Source organism: Saccopteryx bilineata, chromosome 1, assembly GCF_036850765.1.
Source record: "Saccopteryx bilineata isolate mSacBil1 chromosome 1, mSacBil1_pri_phased_curated, whole genome shotgun sequence".
NCBI classification, from domain to species: Eukaryota; Metazoa; Chordata; class Mammalia; order Chiroptera; family Emballonuridae; genus Saccopteryx; species Saccopteryx bilineata.
Window position 1 is genome coordinate 106819357 of NC_089490.1, and position 13152 is coordinate 106832508.

The 13152-nt window shown below is 47.0% G+C and overlaps 1 protein-coding gene across 1 annotated transcript in view; it reads left to right on the plus strand.

Annotated features, from left to right (window-relative positions):
* Window positions 1-954: 954 nt before the first annotated feature.
* The window catches only part of LOC136319279 (uncharacterized), a 72791-nt gene continuing 60593 nt past the window's right edge, over window positions 955-13152 (plus strand). Inside the window, exons 1-3 of the mRNA XM_066252602.1 lie at window positions 955-1207; window positions 1542-1648; window positions 2194-2307. Coding sequence (XP_066108699.1) covers window positions 955-1207; window positions 1542-1648; window positions 2194-2307 — 474 coding nt within the window. The remainder of the gene's footprint in view (window positions 1208-1541; window positions 1649-2193; window positions 2308-13152) is intronic.

The window sequence follows — 13152 nt, forward strand, 5'->3', positions numbered from 1 at the left end:
AATTTTTGTGTTTCCCTCACTCCACATTGTAGTTAGTTCTCCACATGAACAGAGACTGTCGTAGGAGGACTTCCTGAGGGACATCTGCTGAGTCCGTCACTCTACCCAAGTCTTATGAACATTGGTCTCACAGACAGTGGAGCACATGGCTTTATTTGCCTTCTCTGGAGTTCTGTCTCAGAGAAGTGTTGTCAAAATGAGATGCTTCCAATGGTGCTGCAGGTGGGGATGAGACTAAGGTGGTGTCAGGCTAGAAGTCTGTTTGTATTTGAATCTCTCCAGGATAGATCTCTGTGGAAATAAATGTTCAAAGGAAAAAAACAAAGCAAGGAAGCCCTGAATTATTTGCTGAGAGTCTGACTTCAAACCTTGTTGCAAATTCAAGTAGATCCAGACTCTCCCCCATGGAGGTTTCTTTTTCTAAAGTCAAGTAGCCCTGAGGAGTCTGGAGTGGGTGCTGTTGGTATTACCACCCAGCTCCCTGTTACTAGGGGTGAGCCCATACCATACTCCAGCTGCTCCAGGTGTTGCTTGCCAAGGGCTCACAGCTGCCCCTTTTCTAGAAATTTCTTATCACCCATGGGAGACTCTTCACTTGGGAGAATACCAGTTCTCCAAACTGCCCCCTGCAGCCTCTATCCAACAAGTCACCAACAAGGGATATAAAAGGCTGACTCTCATTTCAAAGTGACATCCACTCTGAGCTACATTTCGTGCTCCAGAGCTCCCTCTGGGATTGGGCTTAAGCTGAGATCACATCTTGCTTAGTTCTTCCCCTCCCTATCTTGCTTTCCTCACTTCCTTATTAAATCATGTGTACTCACATCCTTGTCTCAGGCCCTGCTTCCAGATAGAAAACAGACTACCATGTCATATCAACAAAAGTTCTGCCCCGTCCATGCCCAAACCTGAACCTGGGGTCTTACCACTTCAGGGGGAAGGGTGATCGTTCACATGGAGAGAAGCCAAGGAGACCACTGTGCAGACATTTCCCCCATCTTTGGACCGGAACTGGTGTGGACTCGTCTCATCTTCCTGGAGTTGGGATGCTGGAGGGCGTCACAGGCTTGTTTCACAGCCCTTGGCAGGATCAAGAGAGACCGTGTACCCAGATGGGATGGGGAGTATCAGAGTGAAAGAAAGAGGACCTTCTCTGAAGAGGGTGGGCTCCAGGTTCCTGGGAAGAAACAGCTGCTGAGAGATGGAGGCATGTCTCAGGTTCCTGCCACCGTAGAAGTTAGGGGGACACAGAAGAGACCTCACTTCTGTTTTTGACCATTTAGGCAAGCCCAGCGAAAGCTCTGTTTCATCTAGCATAAATATTTCTCTGCTGTGGGTGTGGGTTTGGGATGAGTGAGAAGGGGTTGGGTTGTAGCTGTGCTGGGGAGGGGTGGAGAAAAGGAGAAGAGAAGCAGTTCTCTCCTCCCAAAGGCTGACATTGACCTACATCTACCTCTCTGCTTTGTCGTACTTCTTCTTTCTATAAAGATCTTATTGATTTGAGAGAGAGAGGGAGTGAGATCCATTTAGTTTTGCTTTAGGTGTTCATCGACTGCTTTCCATATGTGACTTGACCGGGAAAGCCCGGGGCTTCGAACTGGTGATCTCAGCGTCCCAGGTGGATGCTCCCTCCACTGCACCACCACGGGTGAGGTCGTACTTTTTGAATTTCAAATCTTTTGTACTCCTTCTTACTGTGAAGTCTTAGCCAACCTTTTGCTTCTTCCAGCTTCTATCCTGCTTTCTTGCCTGGCCAAATTCTTGGCATTTATTCAACAGACGTTTACTAAGTGTCTACTAGGTGCCAGGTGCTTTTTTAGACATTGAGGAGTTCCTGGGAATAGGTGTTCTTCATTGTTGCCAGTGAGGAAGACACCCGGACAACATGCAAACATCTAAGTGGGATATATCCAGCTAGAACTAAGTGCTATGAGAAAATAAGAGCATCATGTATTCATTATGCTAGTGTTTGTTTTTGCTGTGAATCTGTCCTGTAAAACTGCCGGTGCTTAGAGGGTGGAGTTCTCAGTTGACATTTTGGTTCCTCTAAGAAGGCTGATCTGGTGTTGTACCCATCACAAAAAGTCAACAAAAACTTGTCAATTTTTGGATAGAGATTACACCAAAGACTTTCTTACTTTGGACCAGCCTTAGTTTCAATCCTTTTGTTCTCGGGTTTCTTCCTTTTCACAGTTTGTGTTCAGTGGAGCAGATGTGGCCTTGAGGACCTGTGTCATAAAGTTCTGCTGCTGGCTGGGTGTGACCGACAACAACTGGGGAGATGACAGTGTGTCTCATGGAGGACAGGTGAGACAATCTGCATAATGTTGCCCTTTAGAGGAGGATATTGGCTGATGGGTCAAGTCCTCACTTAGCACCACAGGTGTGGCCAGCCTCAGGAGGATTCAAAGAAGGATATTATGTCAAGACCCAAGACTCCCCTTGGGTAGCTTCCTGGCAGACTTGACCATTTGTTTGGGCTTGACCCAGGTCCTGAGCATAGGCTTTCAGGGGCTGGCCAAGGCCAATGGCAGGAGAATGCTCTTCCCCAGCCTCCCTGCTGCTCCGGACAGCTCATCCTTTCCCTCCTTAAACGGATGTCTCTCTTTCTCTCCTTAATTAGGCTTGAAATCCAGCTTCATCTCGGTTTCCCCTTTCTCTATTCTGTTCCTCTGCTCAGAAGCCAAGTGTCCTGTGTTTCTTTTCCTTGAACTCCCACCATTTCATTTCCTTTGCCCTTTGCTCTGATCGCAGCCCAGCTCCCCCTTTATTTCCTGGTGCCTGGTGTCACTTCCTCAGGGGTGTCTCTGACCCTTGATTCTCTGCATCACAGTCCAGCGGTCATACTTTGTGATCCCACTTCCTAAAAGAAAAATAGTTCAAACCCCTTGTGCTGGCATTTGGAGCTCTCTGCTCTGGGACCACCTCCACTTTCCTCCCTTCTGTCATCAATACGGCAGCCAACCTGCCCACTCACTGCTGCCTGGACACAGCCTGTGTTTTCCCGGCCCTGCGCTTTCACTCCTGCTGCTCCTGCTGGGGAGGATGCCACATTTGCCCTGTCCTCAAGAACCTGCTCAGACACTGTCCCGGATGTCACGACTGGCCGGGAACTTGCCCTCACCTCTGCACATAAATTTCCCTTCTCTTGTACCTTTCCTATGACACTTACATCCTGTGAATGCTCTAGAGACTCATGCACTTTGGTGATGCTACGAGATTTTATTTTCTCAGATTCTGATGTAAGCATCCCTATTGGGTAAAACCCATGTTTGTCGAGAACACGTCTTAGTATGTTCTCTGCAGGGGCAGATGCTGAGCCAGGCAGGTGAAAACACGGGGGACACTTGACATAATGCAGGGGCACAACTGTGGTTGCACCAGGGGGGAACATGGAGAGGCAACTAGACATGTGAGAAAACTAAGTGCTTCACACAATGTTTCCTTTTCCTGGATCCTCCAAATCTTCAGTAAAGATGAAGTTCTAGAGGCAAGAGACATTTCTGTGGGATCAGAGAAGGTATGGCTTCTGGATCCGTGGGGACTTAGGAGTGGGTGGGCCTGACGAGCTCACCTGTCAGCAACCTGCAGGGGCTGTGAAGGTTTGGTCCCCATGAAAGCCAAGGAATGTGGTTTCTGGCTAGATCAAGGCCGTTTTTTGCAAGGTGACTTGGAGGTTGTCAGATGGCATCTGAGAAAAGTTTCTTAACCCATCTGAGAGATTCTTGGGGGCAGAACCCTAAACTCCTCCTTATTTTATTTTAGTGTTTGTTTTTTTTTTTCATTTTTCTGAAGCTGGAAACAGGGAGAGACAGTCAGACAGACTCCCGCATGCGCCCAACCGGGATCCACCCGGCACGCCCACCAGGGGTGACGCTCTGCCCACCAGGGGGCGATGCTCTGCCCCTCCGGGGCGTCGCCATGTTGCGACCAGAGCCACTCTAGCGCCTGGGGCAGAGGCCAAGGAGCCATCCCCAGCGCCCGGGCCATCTTTGCTCCAATGGAGCCTTGGCTGCGGGAGGGGAAGAGAGAGACAGAGAGGAAAGCGCGGCGGAGGGGTGGAGAAGCAAATGGGCGCTTCTCCTGTGTGCCCTGGCCGGGAATCGAACCCGGGTCCTCCGCACGCTAGGCCGACGCTCTACCGCTGAGCCAACCCCGGCCAGGGCTATTTTAGTGTTTTGGTGTCTGCAGTCCAAAGCTGGCAAACAGCTGTGGATTTAAATTGCAATACTAAGAGGTGGATGGTGATTTCTTTGCAGGGAAGTGGGTATGATTGGCCATTTTGTTTCTTTTTCTTCATATGACATAACATGATTTTTCTTTAGTTTTTATAATTGGTTGTGACGTGAACTATTTAAGTTGGAGTTTCATAAATTTTTGGACAGATAACGAAACTGGTTTTCAGAGAAGCAAGTGACTTCCTGAAGACCACACAGCTAGAAAGTGACAGAGCTGGGACGTGAACCCAGAGCTCCTGGTTCTGAGTCCAGGGTTCAATTTTTCTTCTACACCAGGCACCCCCGTGCATTCTCATAATTCAGGTCCAGCTGAACTGGGAGCGTCTGGGAAGCTGGGTTCCAGAGCTTTCTATATTGACCCCTGAAGAAAAATTACATATTTTGGGAGTATGAGTTGATGTCAGGACCCTCTCTTCTTTCTGAAATTATATTGATGAATTGTTTTGCTCATGCATGACTACCAAAGCAATTCCAGGATCCCAAAGCAAGGAAACATCTAGACCACTAAACCAGAGTGTGCCAATCCCTCTGAAATCGGGAGGATTCTCATTCCGGTGTCCACCTCACCTGGAAGACAGCCATCGTTGTTAGTGACGTGTAATCTGATTTTTGTCTTCACTACTGTTTGGTATTTATCCTTATATCACATTCCTCATGGGGCGTGTGAGACTTCCTCCCTGTGACAAATGAGGAAACGAGGCTAAGATTAAACTGCTTGCCCAAGTTCATGCGGTTAGTAATGGAGAGATGGGAAATCCAAACCTATAGTATTTCTTAATCCAGACACTGTGCTCTCAGCTACTAAGCTATTGTGTCTCCAAGTAGACATTTGCTGATTGAATGGAGTTGAATAACAATAGTGGAGTGAGCGTGGCCACATGCCAGGTGGCCAGTACAGGGGGGAGTGCTGGAGGAGTCGGAGGAGAGAGGGTCATCTCTGAGACGGTGTTGGTGCTGCTGTAGAGCTGTCAGGTGGCCTGGCCACTGGGGTGAGCAAGTAGCTGGTGTCCGGGTCCTTCTTGGGCAGCTGGTGAAGAATGAGATCTCACAGGAAAACTGACTTGTGATGAACCATGCCTGAAATGGCCACTCCGTCACCAGCCCCCTCTGAGGTCATATTTCAAAGACTGGCTCAGAGCCACTGGCTGGGCGCACGACTGTGAGATCATGGCTGAGCAATTTGACTTTAAAATATCGAAGGACCAACTTGGGAGTTTTATCGCGTTTCTGCTGCCCAGGCATGAAGTCAGCTGGACCGCGCATGACAGGGAGCGCTCCTCTTGTAATTAGCCGGGGTGGGATTTTTTTTTCTTTTCTCATGTGCTGCCTAAATTCAGTGTGCCGCAAGTGCGTCCGCTCCCTCGCAGCTCCCCCACAGCAGTAGCGGAGGTGAGTCATGGCCATAAAATCTGGAAAGCTCGTGGGGGGGGGGGATGAGAGTGGTGGAGAAATATAAATTATTATCATCACCTTTCAGGCACACTCCAGTTAATTAGGGCACTTTTACCAGCTGCCCTGTGCCTGCGTCAACACCGAGCTAGAAGTGATGGTTTTAGTGGGGACAGATTTGGTCCCCTGCTCAGGCAGAAGCCTGGGAAGCCCTTGTTCTCATGAGGGAGGATGGGGCACGTTCAGTGCCCAGCACCGCCCTCACCAGCTGGGACCTGTGTGGATTTGCTCTGAGACACCTGAGTGTGAGCAGTGTCACGTCACGTTTTCTTTATTTTTCTAAAGCAAATAAATCTGGCATGGTTCTCCACCTGCTGGGCCTGGTGGGAAACCTATTCTCACTTATGGTGTTGAAGCGTTCTTTCTCTCTTCCTTCGGAACATAAGGAAGCCCTGGGAATTAGGTAATTCTGCAAGATTTAAGGGTCAGTTTCTCATCTTGGGTCCATTATAGCAAATCCTTGCTCATGGGTTGCAAGCACCATTTTGAAGGGAACCTCTCATTTCCCTCCAACCCTAATCTTGCCAAGGGGTCTCGACAGAGGGTTCCCAGGCAGACAACCGGGAACCCGGTAGGCACACCCCTCAGTCGTCCCTTCCCCCACATCCAGTGCTGTGGGTCTCCACTCTCAGGGACTTTCAAAGCACTGTCCCTTTCCTAGCCTCAGGAGGACACATCACATGTCAGGCTTAGTCTCCTCTCCTCAGTCTTTCTACCCTCAGAACAGTTCTTCTCTCAGGCCGAGCACTAATCTCATCTCTTTTAGTTGTTCTTTAAAATAAAAAAATCAGAAAAGCAGAAAACCAAGCCGAAGATTCCATCCAAATGGACGTTCACCCATATCGCACATTTAAAGTTGAACAGGCGTCAGAGTTTCCTGGAGGACTTGTGGAAACACAGATTACTGGGCTAACTCCCAAATTTCTGATTCTGGAGCCCTGATAGTTAGCATTTCAAACAAGTTCCCAGGTGAGGCTGATCCCGATCACCATTTTTTTGGGGGGGAAGGACTGTTTTAGATGAATAGTTCTCTCCTGGAGATGGGAGGTAGGTTAGCCATAAGTATTTTAAACAAAATAAAAGCAAAAACAAAATCTCTCTCCTGTACTGAGTTGATTAGCACTCCACCACCCAATCAAAATTCATATCCACCCAGAAACTTTGTGACATTATTTGGAAATAAGATCTTTGCAGATGTGATCAAGTTAAGGTGGTCACACTAGATTAGAGTGGGTCCTAAATCCATTGTGACTGTTGTCCTCCTAAGAAGAGGGAAAATTAGACACACAGGTGCAAAGATGGAGACACACGGGGGAGAATTCCATGTGAAGATGGAAACAGGTTGGAGTGACGTGTCTACCAGCTAAGGCACACCGAGGGTTGCTGGCTACCACCTGAAGCTAGGAGAGATACATGGGACAGGGCCTCCCCAGAACCCCCAGAAGGGACCACCCCGGTTGACACCTTGATTTTGGATTTGCAGTCTCCACAACTGTGAGAGACTAAATTACTCTTGTTTTAAGCCATCTCAGTTTGTGGCAATTTGTTACAATAGCCCTAAGAAACTAAGGTGCCCCTAAAATGCAAAAACAAATACCCTGAATTCAAAATCAGTGATTTTACCTTTTCTTCTTTCACTGAGAAACTTCAGTGAGCATTGGAAACTGCCAGGGGGATCAGAGGGCCCAGGTGAAGCTGTGCGGTGGTTCTTACCTGGAAGGGGGTCCAGCCCACTCAAAGCAGTCCCACCCACTCAGGGGCACCATGCTCGGCAGCTCTACTGGGGGGCAGGTGGAAGCTAAGATCCCCAGGTTCCAGCCCCAGGAGTCTACTTCTGTAGTTTGGATGTGTCCTGGAAATCTGCATTTTAATAAATAATTGGTGGCCAAAGTCTGCATTTAATGAAACAGAGATTGAAGGGGAATGGGGTATGCAATATTTTAAAGTAGGCAAAACCTTTTACTTTCTAAACCAGGAGTTTTTAATTTTTCTTCGGTAATTTGTTGAAGCCTATAGACTTTTCTCAGAATAGAATGTGGTTTCTAAATGCACAAAATAAAATATCTAGGATTACAGAGGAAGCCATTTATATTGAAATAGAGCATTAGAAATGTAAAAAAAAACATCCCAGACTTTTTAATATAGTACTGTAAGTGATTTTTTATTAACATATTATATAACAAGAATTAACAGTAGGTCTAATAAGCACTGAAATGTCAAGGTGGGAATGTGTCTAAATCATATTTTGAAAAGCTGTGACAACTATACAGTAATTTAAAAAATCTGTGATTTCTATTCATAAAAAGTCACAGGAATTGCTTATACTCTGTGGTTTGTGATCCACATTCATAATCGAATACATTTTCTTTAGAATTAGTAGAAATAAACATGAACATTTCCCCCAAGTTTATGGTCCCCCTGAACTGTGTCTACAGATCTTTTGAAACTCCATGGACCTCAAGTTAAGAACTTCTGGAGTCTAGTCCTTCACATTTTCCACTTCTTGGTGGTATCCCTGTCCCCCTGCAAGCCCACAGCAAACCCAGAGTTTCCTCCTCTCAGCCCACGCCCAAACCTGCCCTTAGAGACTACACTGCACAGTTAACCAAACTTGGATTTTACAGCCAGAAGGTTCAGGGGTTCAAGTACCTTCCTCCCCACTTATTAGCTGCATGACTTTAATCCTCTGAGCCCTGGTAGCTGCATTTATAATATCCACTTTGTAAAGCTAGGATTAGAGATGACGCATGTAAAGAGATTGGCACACAGCAAGTGCCTAATGAAGGTTAAATGTCACTTATTACAAGTTATAAGTAACTGATTAAAAATACTTTTTTAGTGTTTCCTCAGTTAGGAGCTATTCAAGTTTTAACGAGGATTCATAGCATTTCAGGCATCTGTTGGAGTAAGAGGACTGGATGGGAAGAATGAGAACCTTCAAATCCCTTCCTGTGGGAGCTGGCTGGATTCATTCATTGAGCAGTCTTTCAGAATGATAGCTGAGCACTGCATCTCTGCGCGTGCACTGTTGGAGCCAGAGGAGCATTGGGGAGATTCCTGGTGGAATCTGGGCCAAGTTTCAGCAGCTCATGCCTCCTGAGGTTTAACCAGCCTGGTTGTTACTGTGGCAATGACAGAGCCAGGTAGAAGGTGGGTGAGGTGCTTGTGGTGGCTTGGCCACTCCTGGAGACACAGGCTGTGCCTTGCCTGGTGTGAGGCCGGAGTGTTGAGAGGACAGGCAGACAGGCTGGTAAACATTCCACCACGCTGTCCCAGCCTGCTCTCGCCAAGGGCCTGTTCCTAATAAAGCCCGCGTGTGTGAGAGAGCCTCTGACAGATGTAATGGGGGCCTCCGCTTGCCAAGTTTGCTCGCTGGCCATGCTCTGGTCTGCTAGGGGACTTGTCTGCAAAGCCACAGGACAAGCCCTCCTGAACCCCCTTTCCCCATCTCTCTGAGATGGGAGCTAGCATTAGAGGTCTCTGGGAGGTACACTTCTTTTTCTGCTGTTCTCCAGGGTCTGGTATAATGGCCAGGCAAACTGCAACAATGTCGGCTGTGGTGGGGGAGATGATGAGTCCATCCCGTGCCCTAACTCATGCCGCTCAAGAGACAAACCCCCTGAAAGGAATACCAGCTTCATCTTCCAGCCTGTCGATGGTGACAGTAATCTTTGTGAAGTAGCATCAAGACACAGGGAAGCAAAAGATTTAAGGTCAAGTATCCTGGATTTAATTCAGTTCTATTTCTATCAACTGCTACTTGTATGATCTTCGCCAAGGCACAGAACCTCTCTGGGCCTCATTCTCTTTACAGAATATAACACAGGTAGAAAGTAGGGCCACCTTGTCAGTAAGGCAGTAAACAAGGAGGCTGAGAGCTGCCCCTCTCCTTCCACAGCCCACAGTAATCTCCTGTGTGTCTGCATTGTGGGCTCTAGCTTCCTCACCCCCAGTTTCTGCTCTGTGCCACGTCACACCCACACGTGACACTTCTGAGTGTTCTAAAGGAACCCGCTCCTAAAGTACCAAGAGTAAGATTAGTAGAATTGGCCAAAGTGTCTTGATTTTGTTGTGTTTGTTTTTATTTCTGTTTTGGTTTTGACAGGGGAAAGAGAGCTGAGGGATTTACATGGCAGAAATTTGATCAGCTTCAAAACATAGCAGGCATTGTTCCACCCATAAGACAGTGTTCAGCAACCCAGCTCACCTCAGAGGGGAGCATCTTGCCTCCCCCCATCCACGTCCTTCTCTCTCTGTGGGTCCTATCACTCCATCCTCTAGTTTCTCTTCTCTTCCCTGATCTCGGCACACTCAACCCCTGGCCTCTTGCCCAAGGTTGAAAGGCTTCTCGCTCCTCTTGTTGTCTGGGTCAATGTGCCTGCCTTCATGATTCAAGCAGCTCATAGAAAATTGCCATGATTATACCTCCAAGTGGTATTTGGGTACTCATTAATAATCCCAACAGTTCACCAGCTTGCATGAAGATTATATGAGATAGTGTAAATGAAAGTATTTTTGAAATGCAAGGTGTTGGACAAATTCATTCATTCATCCATTCATTTATGCAATAAACCTTTGTGAAGACTTTTCCAGGTGTTGGAGATGCTGAAATAAACAAGGGGCTTTCAAGGAGTTCAGAGTCTAATGAGATTTTAAGAATAACTGCAATGAAGTGTGATAAATGCCAAAATTGTGCTACATTTTATGTGTAATGATGGGATAAAGAAGGGAATGATAGGTTCATGTTCCTGCAAATATAATGGATTAGATATTTAAAGTATAATATGGACAAAACAGATGCTCTTCTGAGCACTTTGGAGAAGAGCTTTCTGTGTGATTGACCCAGCTCCTAGAATCATATGGACAGCTATCTACATTCCTGTGTATAGATAAGGTCAGATCTGGGTGCCAGGACTACAACTTTATACCTCGTGTAGATCATTTGACCTCTTAGCTTAGGGTCTCAGTTTTCTCATCTTTCAAATCTGTATGATAATCCCCCATAAGGTGGCCAAAAAAGATGAAGAAATTAATTTACTCATTCATTCCACAAAGCTATGGAGCAACTACAATGTGCTGGATGCTGCTCTGGGCACTGTGATTTTACAAGGAATGAGAAAGTGAATGGGTTCCTGTCTGTCAGAATGAACATCCTCCTGGGGAGGAATACCTGTTGCTGCCCAGCCCTGTTAACTGGCAACTAGAAGCTACGTAGCATTCTTACTCCAGCCTTTCCTTTCCATTGTCTTCATTATTCAATTCTCCGGCACTTGGCCTCAAAATTCTGTCACCTTAGAGTCCTTCAAATAGAAGTTGCATAACGGAACTCCTGGGAGTCTGGGGGTAGGGGGCAACCTCAGACCCCTGGCGCAGGAGCCTGGGTTAGAGAATATCTTAGCTCTGGCTCCCATAGACAGGGTGTCTTAAACCTTTGTTTCTCACAGTTCTGGAGGTCAGGAAGTCCAAGATCAAGGTGCTGACAGGGTTGGTAGATGGTGAGGGTCCATCACTATGATCTCACATGGCAGAGAGAGCAGTCAGCTCTCTTGTGTATCTTAGAGGAACACTAATCCCATTTATTGAAGCTCCACCCTCATGACCTAATTACCTCCCCAACGCCCCACCTCCCAATACCCTCACACTAGAAATTAGGCTTCAATATATGAATTTCAAGGACACAAGCGTTCAGTTCATAGCAGGGAAAAGAGTAGGGAGCCAATCAAAGACGCTGAAACCAACTAGCAAATATCTCTTCTCTGCTTTCTTTTGCCAACAACACTGGAAAGAAACCCAACTTTTTAATGACTTCTCTTTTTTTTCGGTTCAGGATATATTACAAATATACCTCCTTTGTGTCTCCTATAATCATGTCATCGAGTGGCCCAGAGATAAATGTCAACAATGCAGCCCTCTGGCTTGAAAGGGGCCCAGGGAGGCTTGGGCTTGTCATTAAGGAGCCCTGGTGGAGGGGAGCAGACAGGGGCCTGGCAGGCTCTGCAGAGGACACATTCATTACACCGCGGGAGGGTTGGGGAGCCATCCAAGACCGGGTCTGGCAGGGTTTTCAACCGTGGCAGGGAGCAGAGTGCTTTTGTGTCTCAGGAAACCTTCTCGTCAGCCTAGTTTCTGGCTCCTTTGTCAAGCTTGGGATCTTCAGTTTTGACATTTGTTTTTCCTTTTGGATTTTCCCTCTCATTACAAGTATGTGTTGTGAATTTGAGCCCTGGGAGGCACTGCTGCATTTTAGGCATTGAGAGTTGGTGGCGCGTGGGACCTGTGAAAGGAATTCAGTGCCTTGTGCTCACGGAGGCAAGGCTTGAGGTCTTGTGGTGTGTATGCGGTCGGAACGAGGTAGAGAAGTAAAATATTCAGCAATGGGACCGGATTTCTTGACTCCTAAACTGGACTGCCAGCGTCACACAATCCAAAGGGCTCCCGCAGATACAGTGCACGTGGCACCCTCTGGGGTTGTTGTGCAGCACAGCAGTCAACTCTCTACTTTCCACTCCACTTTATCTCTCAGCCTTCCTAGTTTTTAAGTGGTTAGACCAAGTGCCAGTTTCTCTATGAGCTAGCAGGCGATCCAAGGAATGGACGCTAGGTAGACTTCATCAGGAATTCTGCTGTGGAGACAGACGCAGGAAAGCCACAGTCAGATGTTGCCTGTAAGTCTGGAAGAAGGACTGTGCTCAAAAGAACCCTGAGTGGATCCCCTGCTTAAGACTGGGTGGAAGGTTTGGGGAGACCTTTTGCTGTGTTTTAAGGATGGCTTTATCTACCTTTCCCTTTTCTAATGTGCTAGAGTTAGGGTTTTCCACATGCCAGTGTTAGGGCTGCAGAGATGTGTTGTGGTCAGCCATGACGAGTCTAATACGGGGTCTCGAACAGGAAAAGGTATGGGACTGAATAAATGATAGTCAGAGACTTAAAGATATATACATACAGATGGGTTCAGGAGGACTGCACGGAGAACAGTCTCTACTGTTCCTGAGCCATAACATGGCTGCTCCCACAAGCACATCCGTCTTTATTCAGGGGAAAAAAATGGTCCATTAGCAATTCAATTGTTTCCAAGACAACTCAAAGACAACCCCCACCATACCATTCACATCTAACTTTATACCAGTAAGAAAATAGCTTCCAGTCTCTTTTAGAGAACATGCGTGGGACAAGCTAGAATCAGGTATAGCTCTTTGTTAACTAGGCAGGTGAGGTGGGGGTTGGACCCAGCACCTCTGTCCCCAAGATATCCAGATTGTAAAAATACGCTGTTTATATTTTGGTCCCCAACAAAGATGAATCATGACATGAGTTTGGATTAAGACTTAGGTGCACGAACCTCACCATTTCCTCGTCTGTGCCTCTTGACTTCCCCAGGGAGAGATTAGCATTCCCCAGAGACAAACGCTGATGGAAACAAAATATTGCTCAAAAAAAACAAAATAGTTGGGCAAATACTTCATGC